At 42.1% G+C, this 26,152-nt stretch overlaps 1 protein-coding gene across 2 annotated transcripts in view; it reads left to right on the top strand.

Moving 5' to 3' along the window:
• CRHR2 (corticotropin releasing hormone receptor 2) overlaps positions 1-26,152 on the top strand; it is a 138,448-nt gene that overhangs the window by 4,487 nt on the left and 107,809 nt on the right. For both annotated transcript variants that reach the window (XM_050320801.1, XM_050320800.1), the window contains exon 2: positions 8,724-8,817. In XM_050320801.1, coding sequence (XP_050176758.1) covers positions 8,724-8,817 — 94 coding nt within the window. The remainder of the gene's footprint in view (positions 1-8,723; positions 8,818-26,152) is intronic.

Below are 26,152 nucleotides of genomic sequence, written 5' to 3'. Positions count from 1 at the left end.
GGTGGACTGCTCAGTTCTCTGGGTCTGGGATCATCTGGGTTGGCTCTCCCAGGCACGTGTTCTGCTGGATCTTGACAAAGGCTGGTCCGTTTGGGAAGGGAGGGACAGAGGGGAGATGGATTTCAACACCCTGCCCTGACCTCTGGCTCACAAGTCCCTTCACTGCTGGACAAGGGAGCCCACACTGGGAATCAGGTGCCAGGAACGTGCTGCTCCTGCCTGTTCCCCATCCTGACAGCTCCACTGTGGAGCTCCATGGGTGGAGAACTTGGAAAATGTCCTTCTCCTGGAATGACCAATTACACAGCCTGTGTTTGTGCAGATACACGGAGTGTTTTCACTGAGTAAGAGGGAAAATCCATTTGGTGATTCAAGAGCTCAAAAAGTACCCCTTCAGCAGAGCTGCAAGAAAATGAAACTAATTAAAGCCCTATAAACTTTTGCATAATCCTGGCTGAGTAACTGTCCACTCTGGGGTGTGTGTGCCGGGAAAGTAAATAGTGAGCAATGCAGATGGAGATTAAAATACATTAGCTGTCCTCACTGCAATGCTAAACCCTTGCCCTGGTAATAGTAGCTGAAGTGCCAGAGGACTGGAAAGGAGCCAGTCTGAGGGCTGTGGGATAACCTCTCTTGCTGTTCCCCAGGTTCCTGGGGTGCAGGAGGGTTGTTGAGTGCTGCCATCTCTGCACTGCTATAGTTTTGGGAGTGCTGTCCTCTAGCAGAGGTGGCTTTTCCATTGGAAAGGCAGGAGGAAAGAGGGCAAAAGTGAAGGAAAGGAAGTGTGCTGATGTGTGGGAGCAGGTTGGCCGTGGGGCTGCCAGCCAGGCTCTGCCGGGGGCTCAGCCAGGCGGGGGCTAAAGTATCGATTCCCTTTGAGTGGCAGGAGCAAACTCCCCCAGACCAGACAGAGCTTGGGTTTCAGGAGGCGCTGCCAGCAGAGGCGGCACCAGGGGCTGCACCTTGTGGGGTGGCCATCACAGCTGTCACCTTGCTGCTTTCTCTGCTCCAGCCCCTGGGATACTGAAAAGAGTGCTCTGCTCCCGCTCCTCCCTCGTTTTGGGGGTGAAGGCATCCAGGGATCCATCTGCTCCTCCTGTTCTCAACTGAGTCTCTCAAAGCAGAGAGGAAGGCCAAGGTTATCCCTCTGGCTGACTGAGAATGATGTCCCAGAGCACAGGAAAGAATTTTGACTGTGTGCTCCTCATCAGAAGCAGTGAGGATTTTTCCTCATCCTGCCTCAAGTCCTTCCTGCCCTGAGATCAGCTATTTAGTCCATCTCGAACTTGGGACACCTTCCAAGGTGTAAGAAACCCTTATTTTATCAAAACAAGTGTCCTTATGAATATTTTGAAGCACTGTCAGACCTTCAGTAATTTTTTCTTTCAGACAGAATAAAAGAAAATTCTATCTTTGAATACAAAAATAATTTAATAATGTCTTTTCATATTATTTGGCATAATATTTTAACTATTATTTTGTGAACAGAGTCCAAAATACTAGAAACATGAGTGAAAAAACCCTCAAAGCCTCCAGATTGCTGATTATTGTTCAAGACACAGCCTGTGAGATGGTAATTACTGCATTGTCATAACAAAAGGCTTGGGGAGTACTTGTTACCTATGATTCTTTTTACCATGGGGACTATAGATTCTAGAACCAAGAAATGGAAAAACAATTTGTGCAGGGCTAATTCCAAAACCACATCATGCTCATCCAGTTCAGTTGTGAAAATCTGCAAAGATGGAGCTTTCACAACATCTCTGAACCTTTTTTTTTTTTCCCAGTCGTTGTCATGGTGCATATTTTTTTCATTTATGTTCTGTGAAATTTTCCCTCACTTCAACTTGTGAGTGATGCCTGCCTTGTCTTTCTGCTGTCAGCTCCTGACAGGAGTCTGACTCCTCTGTAATTCCGCTTCAGGTAGTTGTTAGACCTTCTCTTATTCCACTCTTGGAGTTAAATTTCCCTGTGATATACATTTTTCAAGTCTCTAAAGGTGGACTCCAGCCCCAGAGTTAGCAATGCAAGGAAAAATGAATGGGTGGAGAGAAAGAGAATTAAAAATGAGCCAATGAGGTGACACTGAACTACCATGAAATTTTGGGTTAAAGGAACATTTTATGGAGGATTCAGAGGTACAATTTTCAACATTCCATGGAAAGTTGAGCAGATGTCAGTAGCTGGTTAAAGCCTAAAGCATGGCAGGTGGATTTTTACCTTTTTTAGGCGGGAACATGCTGGCAGAGACCTGAAAAACAAAGATTAGGAGCTGACATTTTTTGAGCTAGAACTGGGAGAGCCTGTGAATGGGAGGCCTGGAAGGGTAGTGACAGTGTGATGACAATGCATCCTTGCAGAGGCTCTTCAGGTAGCTAAGAAGTAGCTGAGGTACTGACGTTCATTTGGGTAAACGTGACTTTTAAACTTGAGATTAAACTCTGGATCCCCTGTGTGTTTTGTCTCCAGAGCATAAGTTATCTCATCCTGAAGGATGTGTTTAAAGCAGAAGCAATGGATTGTTCCTAGCTAGTGCTTCCTTCTTCCACTGGGTATGAGGGAGCCTGAAGCAGTGCCTTCTGGAATGTGTGGGTGAGGTGAATCACGTTTGAGCTGCCGAGGGGATTCAGAATAATGGGAATGGGGTGGAAGGAGTGGAGAAGAATTAGTCACGGGTTTGGTGTGAAGATCTAGGAAAAGGGAAGACATTAAGTCAGGAGTGCTGGCTCTCCTTCCAGTTTCTAGGTATGATATCCACAGACGTGGGGGATGAATAACAAAACTCTTCAGGGATGTGAGATATTGAAAAAGCTTTCCACTAAGCAATGTTATTTTGAAGAGAGCTGTAACCTGTGATTCAAATGCTGTTCTCCTCCTTTTTTACACATCTCACGTGGCTTTGGAAGGGCAGGAGACTTGGTTGGACAAGTCCAGCCCATGAGTGGCTTTTAACAGTTTTGCTTTATGTCTCATGACTCAGAAGATCCCTTAGCACGTGCATGGCTTTCAGGGGATGAAGAAACTCCCCTCTACACCCTCATTCAGTGGAGCACGTGGGCAGATGCTTAATGAAGCAGATCTCCAAGTTTCAAAGACAACAGTGAAGTTCAGTGGTGGGCTCAGCGTAGCAGATGCTTGAGGGATTTTTTTTTTAAATTTGTTTTTGAATAAGGATTGATTTAATTTCACGCTCAGAACTGAGCATGTGTTCAGTTGCTTTATTGAACTGGGGTCCTAATTCCCATTCCATGCAGACTTATAGTTTCTTTTTCCAGACTTCCTGGAAGAGCTGCAGAATACATCTGGCCTCTAAGATCATAGAGCAGTGTCTCCTGGGGCATTTGGGGTTCTGTAGCTGGTAGCACTATTTTATCTATCTGCTTGGATTAACTTCGAGGTGAGTAATGACAGGGAGTTGAAAGAGCTGAAGGATGACTTGAAAAGGAGACTGTTCTTCTTGAGCTGTTCCCAGAGTTTTTCCTTTTACTGTAACCTCAGCTGTCTCAGGCTTCAGGTTGCAGGTTCCTGCAAGTGAAAACTTGTAATTAGACTTTCTATCACACATGGAAATTAATCTTCTGGTGAAGCAGAACCAAACAATTGTATGCTGCCAAATGCTGCTGCATGAGCGGTTTTAAATGACTTGAGTTGAGAAAGGCCAAAAAAACATCTTTTGGTTCGTCAAAAAGCCAAGTATTTTGACCACTCTGGCCCTCTTTTCACTGTCATTGAATAAACATCTCTTTTATATACACCCCATGTATGAAATAAGCACAAACCAGTGAATATAAATCCATGCCAGGAACAGTAAAGATGAATTCCCCCTCCTCTCCTGTGCTAATCTCTGGTTTTCTCCTGAAGTAGCATTTTTCACTCTTCTTGGTTGTGCATGTTCCTTCAGGTGATTAACAGTCAGAAAATATTCCAGCTCTCCTCATTTTCTCCCACATGTTGCCATCTCTTAGAGGGAAAGAGCTGCTCAGATAAACACTGGCATTTCTTATGAGTGTATTCCATGGAATATCTGGTGGTTTTTTCCCAAAGCATCTGTTTTCATCCACAATACTGGTGATGGCAGGAACCCCTGTAGAAGTTGCCAGCTGCCCACCTGTCCTGGAGACTCCCCACCTGTGTTCAAATGGAATAAAGGTTTTGTCATGGAAGTGTGGGATTCACTTTGATTTTGCTGCATGGAGCTCTTTCGCTAATTACATTTTCATTGTGAAGTTAAATGCCTGTGTTTCCCTGAAATGAGCTTCTGTGGACACAGATTAACAATATTTGTGTTGAATTGGAGCTCTGCCCTGAGAACATCTTGCCCAAACACTGAGGTGAGCACTGGATCTCGTTGTAGGGATGGTGAATTTGGAGAGCTTAACTTGATAAGGTTACCTTTGAGCCAGGAGTGTGTCTCAAATGAATTTATTTGCATTGTCTAATTGGAGAACTAAAAATTAAAGGCAGGTATTATTTATTAAAATGAAAAACTAAAATACAGGTAGTATTTATTAAATTGAAGAACTAAAAATTAAGTAAAAGGTGGTATTTATTTAAGCTTTTTAAGTGTTTTTATTAAGGAATAAACACACTCCAAGCATGATCTATGCTATTACCAGAGGTGTCTACTCAGAAAGAGAAAGTGTTTTGGCTTTATAAAGAGCACAGGTGGATAGTTTAGACTGAAACTTTGCTTCTGTGTGGCCACAGAGCCATGAGATGGGTCCTTCTCTTGTCAGATGTGGACTGAGGACATGTTTTGTAGTCGATAACTACAAAATTGTTTGATGATGGGAGGTCACTTCACCTTGCTCAGTAAAAGAAAAACAACAGTAATGCTCCAGATAATTTTGTAAGATGGGGATGTGTTCCTGTCTCCTGCAGCCATCACCTCTGAGAATGTTTTTACCTCTCTTTTTGCATGGAGTGTCTAAAGCAAATTTAGGAAAGAGTCTGCCACGTGACTCTGTCCTTCTAGTGGGGGAGACCCAGCTGATGCAGCCAGTGGAGGAAATTTCAGCTTCAAGATATAAAATACAACAGGTGAATTGCATCTGAAAAAAATCCTGCTTCTCCTCCTGCCCTGCAAAGGAAATCCTGGGTGATCAGCTCAGCTGTTGCTCTCTCTGTTTTGAAGTCTGAGCTGTTTAATACAAATCGCACTGCTTTTCTGTGAGTGACTTTCTGATGAGATGCTGGATTTCTCTGGGACCTTATAAATACTAGAAGCAATTTTTTTTTTATTTTTTTAAGGGAGAGTTTTTGCTCTGTTACTTTGAGGCTGTCTCAGATGTCAACACCTCTGCTTTTGCTCAGCAGGCCACCAGCAGATGTTTCACAGGGAGGCCTAACAGCTGGCTTTTATTAGGCAACTGGATTATGGTATCTGGGAATTCTTGTGTGAGAATGGGAAAGTGGAGCATATGCATCTGTCCATGTTTGGCAGCATTCACAGTGTCTGAGCTTACCTCCATCTTGGCAAGGAATGTCGTGTGTCATCCTTTTCCACATGAGTTCTTTCCTTCAGCTTTCAGTCATCCTGACTTCATCCACTGTGCTGCTATTTATTGTTAGGTATTTAAACTTACAAGATCCTCCATTGTGTGTCTGTGGTAGCCCCATGCCTGTATTGACATTTTTGGATCCTGTCCATAGCACTGGGGCTTTATTTATATTATTGCAGTCATTTCTTACATGTTTGAGAGAAGAAAACAACCTCTCCCATGCAGGTGAATTTTACAGCAGCACTGTATATATATCTTTTATATATCTAAATTGCAACATAGTGGAACTCAATAATATTTCAAACCAGGATTCTCTGTTAATTCTTTTCAAAATGAAATTTACAGCTCCCTGTACTCTACATGGAATAACCACAAATTCTGGTAGGAATTGTGAGGAGGCAACACTGGGATGGGTCAGATATTTGTCTATGCCCAGAGCTCACTGTACAGATCCACTGGGGCCTGTTACATATCCGATGTTTCACACGTGTTTTTATGACTCCACGTTAGTAATTTGTGAGAGGACTTGCGTGACAAAGAATGAATTCTGCATAAATAAGTGTTTTCAAGATTGGAGCCCTTCATTTGATAGTGGAGTGCACACTGTGAGTGTCCTGTTACTTCTAACAACAAACCATAGCAAGATGTTACTCCCTCTTACGCTGTTGCCGTTTTTATCTGCCCTTCCCTCCTCTAGAGGTGATTTTATGGTGGGTGTCATGGGTTTTCTCTGGGCCTACCTAGGGAAATGACCACTAGAGAGGCAGTGACACACTAGGACAATTCATCCACTCCTCTTGTGAAAGTCCTCTCAGATGTGAATGGGAAGTTGACCAAAGGCTTCATATATTGTTATGCAGACTGAGAGCTGGCCTGCAGACTCTTAGTTGGTGCCTCTGTTTTGGAAATTAGAGGACTCCTTTCCACCTCAGTCTTCGGCTCTGCACGTTATTTTTGTTCTTAAAAGCCCACAGCGGCTCCAAGAAATTAAGATAAAAATTTCTGTGCGTGTTTAAGGTAAATGTGCAAGACAACACAGAATGGATTTGGTGGGAAAAGGTCTTGGAATAGCTGTCATAGGAGAAATGCTGTTTAAGTAGAGTAGTGCATTAGTAAAGCAATTATTTCAGTATTTCAAAGTATAATTTCAAAATAGATACACAACCACAGGCCCCATTATTTATCCTACATTAGTGAAATGTTTCTCTTTTTTCCCCAGTTCTTTATTTAAGAATTTTTTTTCCCTGTTCTTTATTCTTTATATGTTTTAAGAGGGATTTTTAGTCTTTTGGGGCTCGTCTGCTTTAAATACAATTTAAAAAAAAAAAAAGTTTCACACACAACAAGGCACTTCACTGTGGCTAGAGGGGAGAAAATGAAACCAAAAGTAACATAATATGTGGAAGGCGCTTTTCCCTCCAGCCAAATTAACCTAAGCTGACCCCGCAGCGAACGTGACATTTAACCTTTCTTGTTCCTCCTCCCCATGCTGTGCTGTGCCTGACCTCTGTCTGTTCTTTCCCATCATCTTAGGGAGGGGACAGCTGGACATGCAGCGTATTTACAGTACATGGAGATGTCTCGAGTTTCTTCTTTGAAGTCAGACAGTGCTTTGGCCCGTGAGGTGGCAGGGGGGTGGAGGGCTGGAAGGGAGGAGGTGCCTCTGCTGTGTCAGCTCACTTGTCTGGGTCTGACAGGAGACATGACCACTACAGAGCTTGCCTTCTGGTAGGCTGGGCTGGAGCTCTGTGCTTTTGGGATGGAATCTGTCCCGGATGCAGAGCAGCCTTTCTCCATCGCCTGGACCTGGCCGTGCGTGGTCAGCACCTTGGGAGGCTGCGCTATGGGAAGCGGGATTTGACTCTCCCTGAAGGAGAAGCAGCAGCTTCGTGGTGTTCGTGTGAAAAGAATGAAGCCTGAGAAAGGCTTTTTGTTTGTATGTCAAGGCTTCCTATTTTGTAAAATGACAGCAAAGTGAGAAATAGGTAGAAATGGTGTCGTTCAGAGAACAGTTGTTCTTTAGAGACCAAGGTTGCTGATGGATTCTATTGTCATGACCCCCCTTCCTGTTAAGCGGCAAGGAATTCAGTGACATGGAAAGGGTTCTGCAATCACTTAACACATCTCAGAGCACTGAAATGTAACATCAGCACTGAAGGAGTAGGGTCGTTTCCCTGAGTGAAAGCCGCCTGTGTTGTGTTGGAGCCACTGTGCGTAAACAGAAAGCAAAGGCATTTTTTGTGTTTTACCACAGCTTTATATCCCCTCAGAAATAGTCAGGAGTGTTGTGTTTCATATTCTGAAAATGGAAGTTTCTGTCACTGATGTCTCACTCCTGAATTTTTTTGCCACATTTAGTTCTGCCTTTCTTAAAGGGCTTTTCAAGAGCTTCTCTTCCTCCGAGCAGGGTCCCAACTCAGCTCTGTGTTGAGATGTACAGTTCTGAGGGCTTCTCTCCTCTATCTGCACTGGGCACTTCAGTAATTTAATTTTGAGAGTGTAAATTACAATATACCCCTTGATTTCAACTCTACATATGTCTTTCCTAAAATTTACTTGGGGATGTACTATTACTCTGCAGCTTTCTTGAAGTGCCCATGTTGAAACTGCTGTTTTTTCTCAATAGCATTTGCCCTCAGTGGAGGGCTCAGCACTCTGAATTCTGAGAGTCAGAAACTCATGTCTATTTTCCTGTCTCAAAAGAACCAAGAATCACCTTATAGGGATGCCTGTTTTTCCTATTTATTCCATGCAACCACTTTCCTCAAGCCCTCTGAACTGCCCTTTTCCCGTTGCTTTATCTCTTGAATGTGGAAGGATGTTTAGCACCCATGTAACCACTAAAAGTTATCTGAAAAAATTCTACACATGATCTTTGATGGGAGGTGATTCATCTTCACTCTTTCGGGCATCTACTTTAAGGTGAGACAAAAATTGGATCCTGTGCTTTGTTAATGGTGTTGAGCAGCTCCCACAGGAAGAGGTCCAGAATAGTTGGTTCATTTGTAGATGCCTACATCTAGTCAGATGAATTCCATGTGATGTCCTGGAGCTAAGCAAGTATAATCCCAAACCTTCTCTGTCATGATGGGATGTTGTACTTGACCCAGTTATGAATGGGAGCTGCTACAAAAGTGCTGGGCATCGTTGTACTCATGGATGAGAAAAATCTGTTCTCTGCTTCTTATTTACTGTTTGGTTTATTTCTGTCTCTTCATCCAGATAGTTCTCCACTGTGAATCTTCTGTGAACCTGCCCTTGTCTGTTCTGCTGGAAAAGTACTGTGAGGCTTTGTCAACCCGCACCAATGTCACAGGTATTTATTTCTCCGTTTCTTGTTGGCTTCTTGTTACTGGAGGATCTGTTTTCAAAGTGTCCTTGCTCCAGGAACATCTTTCCCTGCTGAGATAAACGTAGTGCCTCCAGTCTTGGGTGTTCATTGGCGCCAATGAACAGTGGTGTGACGTGGAAAGGAAACTGGGAATTTTACACACTCAAGGGAACTCACAGTGACAGCCCTTTCTCGTAATTTAATCTGTTGAGTTAGCTGACTGATATGATAGTTGAAGGTTAGAACAGTTGAAGTGTCTGTGTCCAGACCAGTTTTTGGAAGCAGGGCAAAGCACGTGACTCTTGGCTGAAGTACACCAAAATACACATCTCATACAGCAGAGAAATGATGCTGTGAGAGATGTGAAACTGCACCCAGCTTTGCCTCAGGAGTGGGAGGAGCACACTCAGGGCTGTGCTGCAATGAGTGATGCTACTGGGGGAAAAGTTGGGAAGTTGTTTCTTTCTTTCCCCTTTGCTTCTCTTTCCCACTGGTAAATCTTCGTGGAGGGAGGAGTTTAAAAATAATCTAGGTATTATCACTCCGTCTCTTCTCCAGCCCTGAGAAATGACAGAGGAAATGAGGCTCAGGGAAGAAACAAAATCTTTCTGTGTGATATACCAGATCAATAGTGGTTTACTCTGATTGTATCATTTCCTTAAGGACAAGAAACTGATCTAGACAAGCTGATCAGACTGGAGCGTGAAAGTTGTGCTCAACTGCCTCTTAATTTAAATATAAATGGGTGTGTTGACCTGCCTTATGAATCTGGCCCAAGCTCTGCAACTTGTGCCATTGAGTTACAGGGGGCAACTCCGCCTCATGAAGCATATTTGTTTATATAAATTTTAATGTAGCTGGAAACAAAAGGGAGATAGATGAGGTTCTGTATTTGAACCTTTCTTTCAGGTGTTCTTCGCCTTTCGAATGTTTTTGTAAACATTTCTGTAGAACTTGCCCCTTATTCATAATGTATTTTTCCTTGTGCAGAGCTTCTATTGCAGAAAGAACAAATTGCACATCCGGCTGTCGTAGAAGTCAGCAAACAATTTATTTCTCAACTGTTGACAAAAAGTAATTTTCTGGGTTGTTTAAATGGTGCATAAACACAGGATATCTTTTCAGGCAGTGTGGTTACAAGAGTAGCATTTTTAATAGCAAAAGGGAAGAGAGAAACCACAGAAGCCTCTCTTCTATTCCACTATCATTGTAAAGTGTCTGTGATCAGAGGTAAAGCAATGCTCTGAAATTAATGAAACTCGATTTTTATATAGAGACAATCCAATTTTTTATACAGAGACAATCCAACCTGCAGCTTTTCTAGAACATGCCTTCCCCTGGTGCTTCATAACCCTGTGATCTGTACTCTGCTCTGAGAATGGGGTTACACATATAGTATGTAAATATTATAAAACCCAATGGTCAGACCAGCTGGACATAAGCCCAGGCATAAGCATGAGGTGAACTTTGGGACATACTGGAGACAAAAACTCATTTTTTTGCTTAGCACAGGTCAATGTTCTTCTCTCGGTGGGGTGGATCATCAACAGGAACGTGGCTCTTCTATCCACCACATGTTCTTTTTGTGTTCCATGACAACTGGATCTTCAAAACAGTCTGGAGATATCTCATCAAACTGGAGCTCTGCCATGTGGTGATCTCCTCTCTCTAGTCAATCAAGTGTTAGTTGCCACAGTTAAAAGTCCAAAGCGTGATTTCACCCTTAACTGGCACCTCAGATGGAGCAGAAATTAAATGCTTTTTCTTTAGTGGGATGCAAGGATAACGAGCTCCTGTGAGTGAGTCTGCTTTACTCTTTCAGTGTCCAAAGCAAGGTGAGCTGTGTGCATCCTGCATTTTGAACCCTCACAGCAACAAGGATGTGTCACTTTGGTGTGTGGCCATCACTCCATTCAGCAGCGTGGATGGGTGGGAGCAGACCACAGGGCCTGCAGTGTCTGAGTCTTTTCTCTGGCTCATGTTCCTTAACACAGTGCAGATATCATATTTTAGATGGGGGAAAAAAAAAAATCAAGCAAAGAAACCCAGGGAGAGCCATATTGAACAGTCTTTATTTAGCTGGGAGAACAGTAAACATTAAGTTTTGTAATTGGTTATTTTCCCTGTTTCTTTTCCAGAAGATGCTGTTAATTAGTCCAATATGTTAATTTCCTCCTCTTATAATTACTAATTTCACCCCCAAATATGTTCACTCGAACTATCTCAAACAGATGGCATAAAATGCTTTTGAGAATTTAATGCATGTGTAATTTCACTGAACTGCTGAGTGAATGACATTGTAAATTCAGTCTGAAGTGATTTAAACCAAGAAATATTTTTTTCAGAGTTGGAAGGCAACACAACTCACTCTCTATTTTGGGCATTGTTTCCTTGAAAATCCCTGGGTGACACCTTCATGATTTCTTGGGTTCAGTTTTTGAGCTTGATGGGGTTGTCAGTGAGTGGCTTAGGTTGTTAAAGAACCACCATCAAAGCTACTAACAAAAATATGTTTATTATGAATTTCTAAAGAGATCTAACAAAATTCAACATCAAGATTCACTCTACTACTATATGGATGGAACATCCAAAGGAAAACAGAGTTAGAATCGAGACAAAATTATTTACACAGAGATCAAAACTGCAAAAGTGCAAGGGGGACCCTTCTGTTGAATCATGAGGTTGAGGGTAGACCCTGCCTTGCTTGTTAAACTCTTGATAGAATTTAGATACAACTGGGTCCCATCTTAATCTCATGCTTGATCAGTGGTTTATATCCTAAGGATTACACACATAATTAATTAGGATCACCTAAAGAACCACCATCCAACATGTCAGCAGACGGTGATCTTAATATGATGTTGTAAAAGTAGCAATTCAGCACAGATGGAATTTTTACACGGCTTCTGAAGCATCAGCAGTCTGAGGTTTATTCACAGTTTTAAGGTGGATCACAAGATTTTGGCGGCACTTAATCATTGACTAATTTAATATTTACAAAGGGAGTCAGTAGAATTTATTACAACTGCAGTAGTCAATTATAGATCTAAGATGGCAACATTCAGACTCTGCTTGGTGTAGGGTATCTAAATTTCCATCCTGGGCATGATCCAGGTCGGTAATTACTGGAATTTTGAAAATTCCAGTAGTAATGGTACCGTTCCACTCGGGCTGTGATTCAGGGAAGGAATGTTCCAAGGGAATGACTGGATATTCCCACTGTCATCCCACACCTTACATGGTCAGTGCTGCTCCCACCTTAGCCATGCAAGGGCGACTGGGATGGCCAAGGGACACTTCCCCCTCCAACTCATCACACAGAGGGCAAGGCCAAGCAGGAATCCCTGAGAATGTGGAGCAATCCAGAGGGGGGCTGGGGGGGAAAGGGGAAGTGCAGCATCCCAGATGGGAATGCATGTTTGTGTTTGTGTAGAAAAATTTATACTTTGCTTTCATATATAAGAGGAATTGGTTGAAATGGTAGGATTTTTTTATAGGTACCTCAGCTGAAGTTGTTTCTGATGTTGTAATCTCTGATCTGGCTTGGCTGAAGTTACAGGAATTGCCAGGATGACTGGATAACTCTAATTTTATATATCTATATGAGATAGGCAATGAGTTATACATTGAATTTTTATAGGAATGTAGGGGACACAGGTTCGCAGTTCACACTGATATCCTATGTGGTTTTTCATTATTCCCTTCACATCCTTTGACTTTCCCATTTTATATGTTTCCACGAAAAACTACAAGTCTTGGTTTACATTTAATCCTACTTAATTTTGATCTCCATGGGAATCTTTTGATCCCGTTTTTGGTCCACTGACACATTTGACCACACAATCTTTAAGACCTTGTCAACAGATAATTCATCTGAAAACAGGAATTTTGTCCAAAAAAATAAACCAGAATGTGGATGGCCAGTGCTGCTATGCTGGCTGTATCAGTATAAGAATTACATTCTCTGATTTTTTTCTCTTTCTTACCCTTCAGCCATGTAATTTGGAGCTTTTAATTTGCATTTATGATGTTTAACCCTATTCAGACAATACAGTAAAGGAGAGACAGTAGATTAGATGTTGTGCATTTCATTTCAAGAAGTCCTGGGATACACTGGGAAAGGAAAAATGGTTTGATCCCCCTGGTGACTGGATCCTCTGGATGTGGGGGTTGGTTCCTTGCCGTCATTCTGGTCCCTTTGCAGTGCAGGGAAAGGCTGTTGCCTGACAGAAATGGTGTAAACCTCCTGATTCTGAGTGTGCAGGACTCCAGCTGTGCAAATTCTGGCTTATACTGCTCCGGTGTTGTTTTCCCTGGGGAAACTCTCGTTTAAGGAACACGGTGGTGGGTGTGAGGGGAATGCTATCCAGGGGTGGATTCCAACACACAGCTCCTTCAAAGATGCTCATCAAGCCTCCAGCTAACCTGACATCACTTGGAGATTGCCATAATTTCCCCAGTTGCTGGGACAGTTTATTATACCAGAGGCTTCTCCAGCACTTAACAGTGTCACAAAACTGGGAGGGGATGAACAGTGGTCTCCTTGGCTGACTTAGTTTTAAGTAGCTGGTTTCAATCAATCACTCTTTAATCAATCCTTCTTTTAGCAGATGAAAGTTTCATGACAGACAAGCATATTTGATAACTTGCTCTCCATGCCGAACTGCAAAGGTGAGGCACTCACTGCTCCTGGGGTTATTTATTTCTGTACACCACACTGCCCTGTTTCTTGGAAACAGAAATTTGGCATCATTACATCTCTGAATATCCCTCCACAGTAATGGCACGGCAGCAATTCTCACCGTTTCCCTTCCGATTTTCCCAGCAGGCCACATCAATGAGCAGTTCCATTTATAAAGAGAACTTGGACGAGCTATTTATTTTCACGTGTGCTTTCGCTCCTTTTGGCATCAGCCTGCTGGCTGGAGCTCCCTGCACTGCTCCTGCAGCTGCCTGTGGGACATCATCCCATCCACACCACCCAGCCACTGCTCACAGGCACAAAGATAACCTTGGGCATCATCATTTGGATGACCAGCACCCAAGCTGGACACCAGCAATCTTCATAGTGCTTCCTATTTTCAGATGTTGCAATAGCACTATTTAAATAGAGGTGATGATGTTGGTTTACTTCCCACTGCCCCAAATGACATTCCAGGCAGTCTAGCACTGCTTGCTTGTGCTTCCCAAAATAAAGCTGAGAGTGTTGTGTGGTGTTGGACAATTTGTATTACTGCCACTGGTCTTTAGAATTTAAAAAGTCGCATTTTTTTCAAGTTTGGGGCAGTTCCAAACTGAGGTTATCAAAAATCTCTCATGTATTAGGAAACTATGTAGACAGCCCAACAAGTTCTGTGATCCACTAGAGAGGATTATTTAGAGAAATAGAATAATTTAGGTTGGAAAAGACCCTTAGGATCATCTAGTCCAATCATTAATATAACAATACCAAATCCAACACCAAACCATGTCCCTAAGAACCACTTCATACATTCGCTGTACAAACAAAAGATTTATGATGGTTTTGGGGTTTGAGGGCGGGTTTTTTTTAGCAGATGGTTTATGGATGAAATATATAAACATATCTAAAGGTTCCCACATTCATACCAGGTGTCCAGAGGCTGACAGGTTATTCCAAAATTTACAGCAACAGCAGACTAAGCTGTGCAAATGAGGCTGCAAAGTGCTCAGCATGACACAGGTTTCAGTAAGAAGTTGCTCCAGTGTCCTGGCCCCGTGAAAAGGCGCTTTTGTAGAACCTCGGGAAACTACCAAAGGAAATAATCTGCCCTCGGATTTTGCCTTATACAGGAAGGTAAAGACTCTCTGAACATCTTCATCCAAACAGTCTCTCAATGGCACCAGCTCTGAGCTGATGAACGTCTGCAGCACATCTGTCTGAAGTCACTAAGATGTTGGGCTTGTGGGTCTGAGGGAGGGCTGGAGAACGGGATTGCTGATGGTAGGAAGTCAGGGCAGATCCCACGATCCTGTTAAGACTCTGGAAGCATTTGCAGTGACCAACCCGATGGCATTGCCGTGGTGGTTCCCTGGGATGCTGTGCACAGTCAGGAGAGGGAAAAGTGGTCAGAGGAAAACTTGAGAGGAATGCAGATAAGAAAGGCAGGGACCCTAAACAAAAATGCACCACTGAGGGTTTGTTCCTATTTCAGAAGAGTGGGACCTCAATCCCGGATCTGTCATTTCTGCATGATTTGTTCTCAGCAGACTCTCAGTAGTGACTGCTACAATGCCCCACTTCATCAAGCATACTCGAATCTTCGAATTTATAGAGTTGGTACAATAAATACCATTTGCTGAACGTGGTTTCTAAATTAGATAACTTTTTTTTTTTTTTGGTACACTTGATAGATAAAAATATGCTCTGTAGAACGACTCATTTTGTCTAGTTCTGCTGAACAGATGGAGTGCCTTTTCTGTTCACACAGAATCACGTCAGTGTATCTGGTCCTAAACGAAAACACCTCCTGTCCTTTAAATCAACACTCCTCTCTGGGTTTGTGGGTTGATGAGCCCTTCAAGCAGTGAAAATAACACTGTGGCCAATTTAGAGAGTAAACCCACAGGAGTGATACTACAAACTGCACTGTTCTGAAGGATGGGTGCTTCAAGAGGATGTGCAACATATATAGTGCTGGGAGATTGCTGTTATTAGGAAATGGGAGAGGTTGGTTAGAATAGGCAATCTTTTTGTTGTTGTCTTGGATTTCAAAGAAAATGCCCCAGAACTTATGATCCCATGACTGAGCTGACTCTCCAGATTAGGAGTGAGCTTCTAGATGTGCTCTGGTTGACATGCAGTAGTTGTCTTGGCTTTATCTGCCTGCTTTTGACAAAATGGATGTTTCCATGCTGCTTTTGGAGGAGCGTCCCTGAGCCACACTCAGAGCCAGATTCACCCTATAAAACAGACCAAGCTGAGGATGGGCTCCACCCATTTCTTTGTGAAGGTAAAATCTAGGTGTTTTAGTCCCCTGTGTGTAAAATTTATCCACATTACTTCACTAGCAACTACTGAAAGTGAAAAAAAAAAATAAAAGAAGCTGACCTTCCACTATCTGTTATTGGTATGTTGCAACATATGCTCAAAAGCTTTTTGAGCATCCAGCAAGTTGGTCTGAGGAAGAGAAAGTGGTGGGATGCTTCCTACTTAGAGATGCTGTCTTGGCTTACTCTGGACTAGAGTGTGAACACAGAAAATGGATCAGAGGTTCAGGACACATAAATGTCAGTCTTGGAGTGAGGGGCTGAAAACTGAACACAGGTTTTTAGTTACCTCAGCAGCACGAAGTACCAAGTACAGAGAGATGGTCTCTACCCTGGTGCTGTGGCCACACTGTTCCTGACACAGGCCAAGATGCCACTGGCCCTCTTGGCCACCTGGGCACACCTGGGCTCATGTTTAGCCATGGACCAGCACTCCCAGTTTTTTTTCCACTGGGCAGCTTTCCAGCCACACTTCTCCAAGCCTTGAGCCTTGCAAGGGGTTGTTGTCCCATGGATGAAAAAATAGCTAAGCACTAAAGCTTGTCAAAATGCAAAGTAACCTGTAAAGCTCCAGCTCTGTATTATTCAGCTTTCTTATTCCATTACACAATAAGAACTGTGAGGTTTTTTTTTTTTTGCTCTCTGGGTATTCATCTTACTCATTAAACTGTCAGAGGGTGGAAACTGGCTATATAAGAAAGAGCTAATGGAAAATGTTAGCATGGTTTATGTAAGCCACTCTGGCCTGAAGTGTTCAACATTTCACCCTCTGTATTATCTCCACTTGTAGCAACAACTCATTCCCTTTCTGATGTTACTTGTGTGCGTAAACTGCCAGACAAAAGGATTGCTCATGGCTGCAAATATTCCCAGTGCACACTCCAGCAAGCTGAGAGAGTGACACAAGTGAGAAACAGGTTCCTAAAGGTGTAAATGCTGTGTGGTGCCTCAGCTCCATCAATGTCCTACAGGAGTCTGATTTCGAGGCTCTGTCTTCACCCTCCTGAATCTCCACCTTGTGCAGGTGTCCGTGGTACATAAGGCCAGGCATTGAGGAGCTGATTTCTTGACTGCTGTCACTGTTAAATAGAGGATGGTTTAACATGCCAGAGAAAAATCCTTGTCTTGTTCAGGAAATCCTAAACACCTTAAACTTCCCTAAACATCCACTGTTGGAGACTGGAAGATGTAGCAGGTAGACCTTCAGGCAGAACCAGGAGGGCTGTTCTGGTGGTTTTAAACAAGCCTGTTTCTTTTTTAATTCAGTATAGAGTGGCCTAAGGCCCACTCAGCTGCAAATGCCTACTTTGCAATAACTAGAGTTACAGGAAATTAATCATACTCCTTCTCTTTCCTTGAAAGTATCCCTGAGGTAATTTAGCAGCATGTGGAAACTATTGCTTTCTGCCTTCTTTGTAAATAAAGGGGCAAGAGTTAATATCAGAAGGAGATGTAGTTGCAATTTTGTTGTTAATCTGCTCAAGGAGACCTGATGGCAAGTTCATCCCTGGGAACCTGGGTGTGAAATCTTTAGATGAATCCTCAGTGTGTAGGCACACTTGAGAGGTCTTTGAAATTTGAATTAGTGAGCTAAACCCAGGATTTCTGGTGAAGGTGGGTGACTTCTTATCTGTTTGTTGTGAGTTGCTAAATATACACATATATATTTAAAAAAACCAGACACATATAGATGTATAAATATATACATATATGCATCAATATATACATATAATTAATATTGATAGCTGATTATTTTAAGAATGAAAAGTCTCATTATGCTGAAATTGTCCTTCCAGTAGCCACTGAGTGACGTTTGAAACCTTTGAGCTGTAGGGTTTAGGAGTATCATCAGTATTTTTTGCTGTCTTGTCTCCAGAAAAATACATCTGTTCTCTCATTTGAGTTAATTTAAAACTTTGCACAGATCTGCATTTTCTTCATGGGTAAATAAACTCAATGTATCCAATTATTTATGCAGGATGCTCACCAATTCTCTTTTTCTGTTACTCCTAGAGGTTTTAAAAGTCTTGAGTTTCAGAGGAGGGAAATGCTATTTTAATGCTACAGTTGCCCCCTGAAGTGCTTGTCATTTCTGCCTGGGAGAGTTCCCAATTCACTCAGACCAGGCTGGTGTTCTCTCACACTGTGCTTATGGATTACTCTTCTTCTTTTACTTAATTTTTTATGAAGCCTTCTCAGATCCAAATGTAAAATTCTTATTAGCAGAAAAAAAAAAATACAGTTTTCCAGGTTGCTATAAAATAGCTTGTTATGCTACAAATCTCTGAGATAAGTGATACAGAAATTCACCCAGTATATGTACTTTTTTTAAAAAAAAATATTTTTTATAAGAGGACATTGAAAATTGATATAGCTATATATGTTATTAAATTTTTGGCTACTATTTCCCTAACCTGGAGGATAAGATATTATGGCCATTTTCAACAGGGACACAAAGAGCTCAGGGGCATCAATGGAAACACGCACAGTAAAAATGATTATGCCTTCTATTTTTGTATTATCATCGTTAGAATTTCATCAACATCCACAGGAAAATGAAACAAATGAGTCCATTTGATTTGGGAAAGCACACAGTTGAGAAAAAATTGTTTGCAGCATTACACAGTACCTCTTACTTTGTTTTTCTGCAGTCCCATAGTCCACAGATGAAACAAGCAAAGAATACTTGATTTTTGATCTGCATTGCAGATTTCAGGGGACTTTGTAGCTCTTTATCTCATTCCAGGAGGCCTGACTGTTGTGGGTTATTTTCCTTTAAGTCCACAATTTTCAGTTACTTCTTGTTTCCAGTGTTCAAAACAAAACAAAACAAAACAAAACAAGAAACCCACAACAGGAATATTTTGTTCTGCTTAACTTCCCATAGTTTAAAATTTAAAAAAAAAAAAAAAATAAATAAAAAGTAGCAAAAACATTCTTACAGAATCCGTGGAAGCTGGGGGGTGGATATTTTTATCTCTGTTTTATATATGGTGAAAAGTGAAATGGTTTGCCAAGAATTCTAAGCCAGTCACCAGAGGAATATTAGAACTCGAGGCGTTCTTGCTCTGCAGCCCTGCCTGCAGTACTTGGCTGGCACTAAAACCAGAGCAATTAAAAGCAAGCAGTGACATTTTTGCACTGCAGAACTTTAAAATATTCCATGGTAGCCTTGAAAACCCACACAAAACCTGAGAACTTTCTAACTGACTGATGCAATTGCTCTTGCTTTTAGCCAGAGCTAAAATGTGTTGATGCTTCCATTTGATCTTCTTCAGAAATGCTGAAGGCCCAAAGGTGAAACTCATCATTATAAATCCACAATAAAGTAATGGGTTCAGTTTGAATTTGGGTGGTTGGTGTGAAGTTCCAGGGAATAGAAGTAATGATTTTGGAGAAGGGAGTGCTGAGGTGTTCACAATGAATAATTCAGTGACTATTGGAAGCTCGAGTAAGGGCAACAGAGATAAGTTGCCCAGGATCACAGCATTAGCTAGAGCTAGATTTGAAATTCCTGCCTGTCTGCCCCATGCCCTAATAACTATTCTCTCCCCATATGAAATGTGTCACTTGCCTGCTTTGATGTGGAGTAAACAGGGTGTGTAAGTGTTAGTGTGACCCTGACAGTGTGACATGTTCTGTGCTGTAGAAACACTTTTATGCCATTACCATCCCACAGAAGGCCTTTGATGGTATTTAAAAGGTTATATGTAGGGAGGGTAAGGTGATCAGAATAATAAAAAACATCTGTCCTCTTTATCTGTGCCATGGAGGCAGCCCATTATTGATGTGGAAATGTTACTGATGGATGCTCTGTGTTGATGCTTTGTGGTGTGTTACTGGATAAATACGTCCACTGAACTACATAATGGTCAAGGTGGACAAGGTGCCATGGAAGAGAAAATAATGGTGTGGACAAGGCAACAATTACAGAAGTCTTACCTGATTGTGCCCATCCTTTGTCTGATCTGATCAGTAGCTGGAAATTCTCAAACACGAAACACAGGCCTGAAACACAGGCCAAGTGATCTGAGTTAAAGAAATCTGTTGGGTCCCTCTGGTCCTGGTGGATCCCACTGAAGTGTAGCAGAATATTCTGGCCCAAAGCCTGGGAGGGGGCCAGCTGTGGGATTTACACAATGCATAAATGTGTCAAAGACAACGTGACCAAACACCTCAGCACATGCAGTTACGGAGTTTAACGTGTGCCAAAGTGCTGCTGACATGCTGGTTGCCATGACAGCCTTTGGTTTGTACAGCTCTTCTCTTCCTGGAATCTTCAGAGTGTCCATGAATAAGCATCAAAGTGCTACTTTCTGAAGCTCTCTTTTTATTTCTCCTCATGTCAATGCAGTCTGAGTCAGTGGTTTCCTTGACCTTCTACATATGCCTTGTTCCTGATGGAGAGCAGGGAGGGCAAAGATTCAGTGCTCATTTGGAAAATTCAGTGTATAGGAAGGGGCTGAGAATTTGGGGGACAGATGGACTGTGCATCTCCCCTTGTTCTCCAGACCTTTCCTCTGCTCTCCTCTTTCTCCCGGCTCAGTCACAGACTCCTGGGATGCGAGACATCCTGTCTCTCACTCCATCCTCTTCTTTGGACCTGCAGATCCTCCTCTACGTCTTCCTTGTTGCAGATGTCTTGGAATTCCCCACCAGTCCTTATTCAGCTCATGGGCCCTGCTGAGCTGTCAGAAGGATGGGGGTGGTGGTGATGAGGAGGAGCAGGATGTGGAGCTGGGCTTTGCTCTTAGGATCAGGGAATGGATGGACACCTGGGAATTGTTAAGGTTTTCTTCTCCTGCTCCATTTCCTGCATGAGCTTATTGGTTTAAGACTTAATGGAGAAGCAATTTCCATGGAATATCCAACCAAGGTTTTTTTCAGGTCCCCTAATATACTGAGGGATTCCCAAGCACTGAATGCAGTTCCAGTCAGAGTGTTTGTAGCTCCTATCTGTTTAGGAATTTTCAACAAAATTTTTTAAGGCAATAATACTGTAAAATTTCCCATAGGCAAAAGCAGATCTAAAAGAATAAAAATCTACTTAAAATTTCAAAACTTCTGGTTGCTGGTGGTTGTCTAAGTGAGGGTAGACCAAACTTTACCTTTAGGAAACTCCAAATCTTACTGATTTTTACTTTAGGAATGTGTTTAATTTTCTACTATCACTGCTATAGGGAAAAAAAATCCTCATTTACATAGGTGTAAATGTTTTCCTTCAACACTTTTCAAAAATCTACATGTTTGGAAAATTCTTCTATTAAAAAATCATATTAAATCCATGAATGAAACAATCCTCCTTAAATGCAACTTCTTTACAATATGTGTAATTAGAAAATGATGAGAGAGGCTTGTCTGAGTAAATTCAGACATTTCCACACTTCAAAATAAGCAGGATAAAACTCACCCTCCTCTGTGGATGCCTAGAATTTGGGGAGAATAATTCTACCCCACTTGTTTATGCAGCCAGGCCTGCTCTCTGCTTACATCCATTTCAGTGCTATTAAGGTGTCATAAACATTTCGTAGCCTTTGGCCTTCATGTTTGTGTGTTTCTCTCACAAACTGAATAGTAAATCTCCAAGGAAAATGCTGTTCTGAACAACTGCAGGGTTCAATTAAGGAAAGCATCAAATGCATTTCTGAGAGTGGTCGTAGAGCTATAGAATCATTTGGGTGGAAAAGACCTTTCAAGTCATCAGATCCAACCATAAACTCAGCACTGCCAAGCCCAACACTACACCATGTCCTCGAGTGCCACATCTACACAGTGACTCCATCACTTGTTCCAGTGCTTGACAAGCCTTCTGATGAGGAATTCTTTCCTAATATCCAGCCTAAACTTCCCTGGCACAGCTTGAGGCCATTTCCTCTTCTCCTATCGCTTGCTGCATGGTATGTAACCTTTCTTTTCCTTTGCTGTGGGCTTCTGCTTCCACAGTTTTCCTGCCACTGAAGATAATTTTCAGTGATTTATAATGAAACAATTTCAGGCTGAAAATACATCTTTTTTTATCATCAGCACACTTCAGGTTGGGTAGTTTAGAAACATTTTCTTCCTCTCAGAGTCACAAAGGTAGGGGCTATTCATACTTCTGGCTTCTGTGAACTAGAATGGTTGTTAAAGTGCAGACAGGCTTCTTTGAAAACGTTACAAAATCCCTCTGTTATCAGTAGTGAAAAAGGACAATTTGAGTCCCATTATGAACCCAAGGAGGGCTGTTTGTGTTGCTGCAGCTGGGAGAGGAGGACACATGATGCCTGAAGGAAAGACACAGCCTGGAGGGAGCTGAAGGAGGACAGGAAAGATGTAGAGTCTGTTTCTGGCCTGTCAAGGCTTTGATTTAAACACTTTGCCTTCCTGCAGAGATACAAGTTATCCAAGGGTCTGCCTACCTCTGATCCAGTCACCAGACTTTACAGACCAGTGGGACAGTCAGGATGCAGAAACAGGCATCTCCACAGGGATAGTTGCTGTTAGGAGCAAATCACAGGATAAAATGAATTGATCAGGGAAGCATTTTTATTCTTCTGCTGGAAAGTTACCAGCTCTGTCTTGGAAACCTTAATTTTCTATAATTCATTCTCTGCAAATCCATGTTCACTCTGCATTTGTAGATTCCCAGATACTTTCTGTTTTAATGGTTTTTCCTTTGTTTTTACTGTTTCAACCCATTAATGAAAGCTTTTAGGAGACCAGTAAGTTGTCATTTTCGGGGGGACTTCTCGTCTCAGGAATGGAAACTCCAAATCTGTCTTGTGGTTACCAGTCATATTATTATTGTTATTATTCATGCTCTTATTATGATAGTATCTAGAAGCTAAATCAGATCAGCGTGTCTCTTGGGATAAACACTGCAGATCTTAACATATTCAGAAAGGAAGAGTATTTTATCCTTTAAACAATAAGGGTTTGTCATTGCTTGTTTGCCTCCTTCCTTCCCTTTGTATTTATTCTGGAAAGGATGTGCTTCAACAAGATTTATCTACTCTTAATGATGCCCTTAAAATTACATCAGTCCCAAACTGATGGGCTGTATTAACAGTAGGACTGTAGACTCTGAAAAATAAAAATCTCTTTACTTTGCAAATAGAATCTGTTTGGCAGGAAATCCCCAAATTCAGCACTTTGCAGGAGCTGGGTATTTTTTGAGTGCTTTGTATGAACCTGGCATTTTCTCCAGCCATGCCAAGTTCTTAGTCCAGAAAATGGGGCAAAAGGGGTTGTTTTAGTGCTGTTGATGAGCTGGTTGGTTTGTTATGGCCTCCCACGTGCTTGATCACAGCCACCGATTTGTGAAGTCAGCAGGTGCAGGTAAAGGGCACAGCTGGTTATTCCTAATTTGTTTTTCACTCTCCTCTTAGTTGGTGCTATTGGTTGGTGAAAACCAATTTTAGAATCATAAAATCATAGAATGGTTTGGGTTAGAAGGGACCTGAAAGATCATCCAGTTCCAACCCCCTGCCATGGGCAGGGACACCTTCCACTAGACAAGGTTGTTCCAAGCCCCATCCAACCTGGCCTTGGACACTTCCAGGGATGGGGCAGCCACAGCTTCTCTGGGCAACCTGGTCCAGAGCCTTAACACCCTCACAGGGAATAATTTCTTCCTAATATCTAATCCAAACCTGGCCTCTTTCAGTTTGAAGCCATTCCCCCCTGTCCTGTCACTCCAGGCCCTTGGAAACAATCTCTCTCCATATTTCTTGTGGGCTCCCTTCAGGTACTGGAAGGCCACAGTCAGCCTTCTCTTCTCCAGGCTGAACAATCCCAATTCTCTCAGCCTTTCCCCACAGCAGAGCTGCTCCATCCCTCTGATCATCTTGGTGGCCTCTCTGGACTTTCTCCCAACAGCTCCATGTCCTTCCTGTGCTGGGGACCCCAGAGATGGGTGCAGGACATCACGATTAGCAGCCACAATAAAGATCATCATGGAAAATTGTACCAAAAAAAAAAAAAAGCCCCAGTGGAAGTGTTCAACTCTCTCCAAACTGAGGCTATTTTTTACAAGGAAAGATTTTCTAGGCCTGATTTTGGTTTTGTTTTCCCTGCAGACGGGATTCCTCTCCCTCAGTTTAGACATCTGTAGTACAGGCATGTCCCAGGGAGCAGGTCAGCCCAGGTTCCCTTTATAGTTAATGGTGAGAGAGAGAGAGAGAGAGACTTTTAGAAGACAATTTATCTGTTCCAATTTTAAGTATCTTCGTTCTGGTGGCAGAAATCATCCTGTAGAGTCCACTGACTGCACTGACTGGATCCCTCTTGACTCTTAAGGGAACCCACAGATTTCTCTGCCACTGGCAGCTACTCTACAGACTATTAAACTGAGACAAATGATCCCATTCACATCATCTGCAGCTCAGATGAGCAGTGCCCATCTATCAATTCTTTTATGGACTACTTGGTTTATGTTTTCTACACATTTTGCCTCCATCAAAGACTTTAAGGGAACATAATCCATAAAAACTAGTATAATTTTCTGAAGACGAGTGGTGTTTTCTTCTAAAAACCACAAATTGCTTCCTATTCTCAGAAGTTTCTTAGGAGATAATTAATTTTTAGCTGAAGAGGGTAAAGTGAGCTCTTCTTTCATCTCCATAAAAAAAATCAATTATTTCAAATGAAACCACAGCTTTCTTGGTGTGGAGGGACACTCAGTTATTGATTTCTGTGGAGACTGGAATTTTAAGGTTAAACTGTATTAGAGGAATAACCTTTGCTCATAATCATAGAATGGGTTGCAGGGATCTTAAAGTTCATCCAGTTCCAACGCCCCAGTAATAATAGTCAGATATATAAATACAGAAAACAAAAAATAATCAGAGGTGGGAAAAGAATTCAGCTCAAAAATGTTGGATACACACAATGTAGACAACCAGAATTAAGTCAGGCACCTCAGGCTCCTCTTCTAGGCAATTGCTACTGTTGCAGCATTTTTATACCCATCTGATTTAAATGCAGGCTCTGTATTGAGATGGGCCTGGCTCTTCTGTTAAGAGAGGCCAGGTGGTTTGTTCACAGGCAGAGAATGCACATCCACAAAGTCAGGATTTTCTCACCCAGAGATTCCAGTTGGTGTTTACCGATCAACAACTGCGAGTCCAAGCACAGAAATAAAAATTATTATTAACTGTAATCCACCAATGACACCCCAAGGACCTTTAGGATAAAGCTCATCATAGAATAACAGAGTCCTGGAGTGGTTTGGGTTGGAAGGGACCTTAAAGATCATCTCATTCCAAACTCCTGCCATGGGTAGGGACACCTTGCACTCCACCAGGGTGCTCAGAGCTCCATCCAGCCTGTCCTTGAACACTAATCAGCATATAAAATTTAAGGATCCGAACCAGGAAACTACAGAGTTCAAAAAATTCAAGGAAACTGATAGGAATTCCTGCTCAAAATTTTACATCTTTGTTCTTCTCCTGCCTACATTTTCTGTCACCTGGCAAACTGAAAATCTGATGCAATTCAGACTAAATAATTAAAGTGTAATTTAAATGACCCCTAGGTTGTTTCAGCCCAACTCCAGCTAATTTTATATTCAGAGGCAGAAGCAGAGTCACACAGGCCAAGAAAATCTATTTGTCCATTATCATAGGTATTTTTTTCTATCTGTGTTAGAGTATCTCGAAGGATTTGGGATAAAATGGTCACAGTCAGGGCTCTTAACTCAAAGCTACTTCTAATTCATGGAAAATAAAATATTTTCTGCCATGCCTGATAGGTTGGCTGGTTTATATCATTCTTCCAGTTAAATACATTCAGAGCCACTCAGAGAAGCTATACCAGGGTAATGGCAAAACCCACATCCTTCCCCAGTTTGTTCCTAAACTATATTAGGATATACCTAAGAGTTTGGGTGAGCTGTGAGTGACAAAGGCCTTGAGCAAAACTGAGTGGAACAGGGCAGGTTTTGCCTCATCACAAGGGAAAGTTCGACCCAAATGATTATTCTGGGGTGATCAAAGCTACTTGTCTTTTATTTTGGCACTGGGAATACTGCCCTAAGAAAAGATTTCACAAATCATTTTGTTTCCTCAAATACAATTTAGCTTGAATTAACTCAGTCCTTTTGATCAAAAAGAATCAGGGAAAAAGAGAAACACTTTGTCAGAAATTTTCGACTGGCAGCAGCTCTGCAAGAACTCCCAGCAGTGTGGGCATAACATCCCTCTTCCCACAGGGGAATGGAAAACCTCCTACAGTCCCCTCTTTCCACAGGAGCAGCATTAATATGAAAGGGATAAGATGACTGATCATCAGTGTTTCCATCAAGAGCAGATTGAACCAGCCAGGGAAATTGGTT

The sequence above is a fragment of the Myiozetetes cayanensis genome, unplaced genomic scaffold (genome assembly GCF_022539395.1).
Source record: "Myiozetetes cayanensis isolate MyiCay16 unplaced genomic scaffold, myiCay2020 scf1, whole genome shotgun sequence".
NCBI lineage: Eukaryota > Metazoa > Chordata > Aves > Passeriformes > Tyrannidae > Myiozetetes > Myiozetetes cayanensis.
This window is presented reverse-complemented; position numbering and strand designations above follow the sequence as displayed.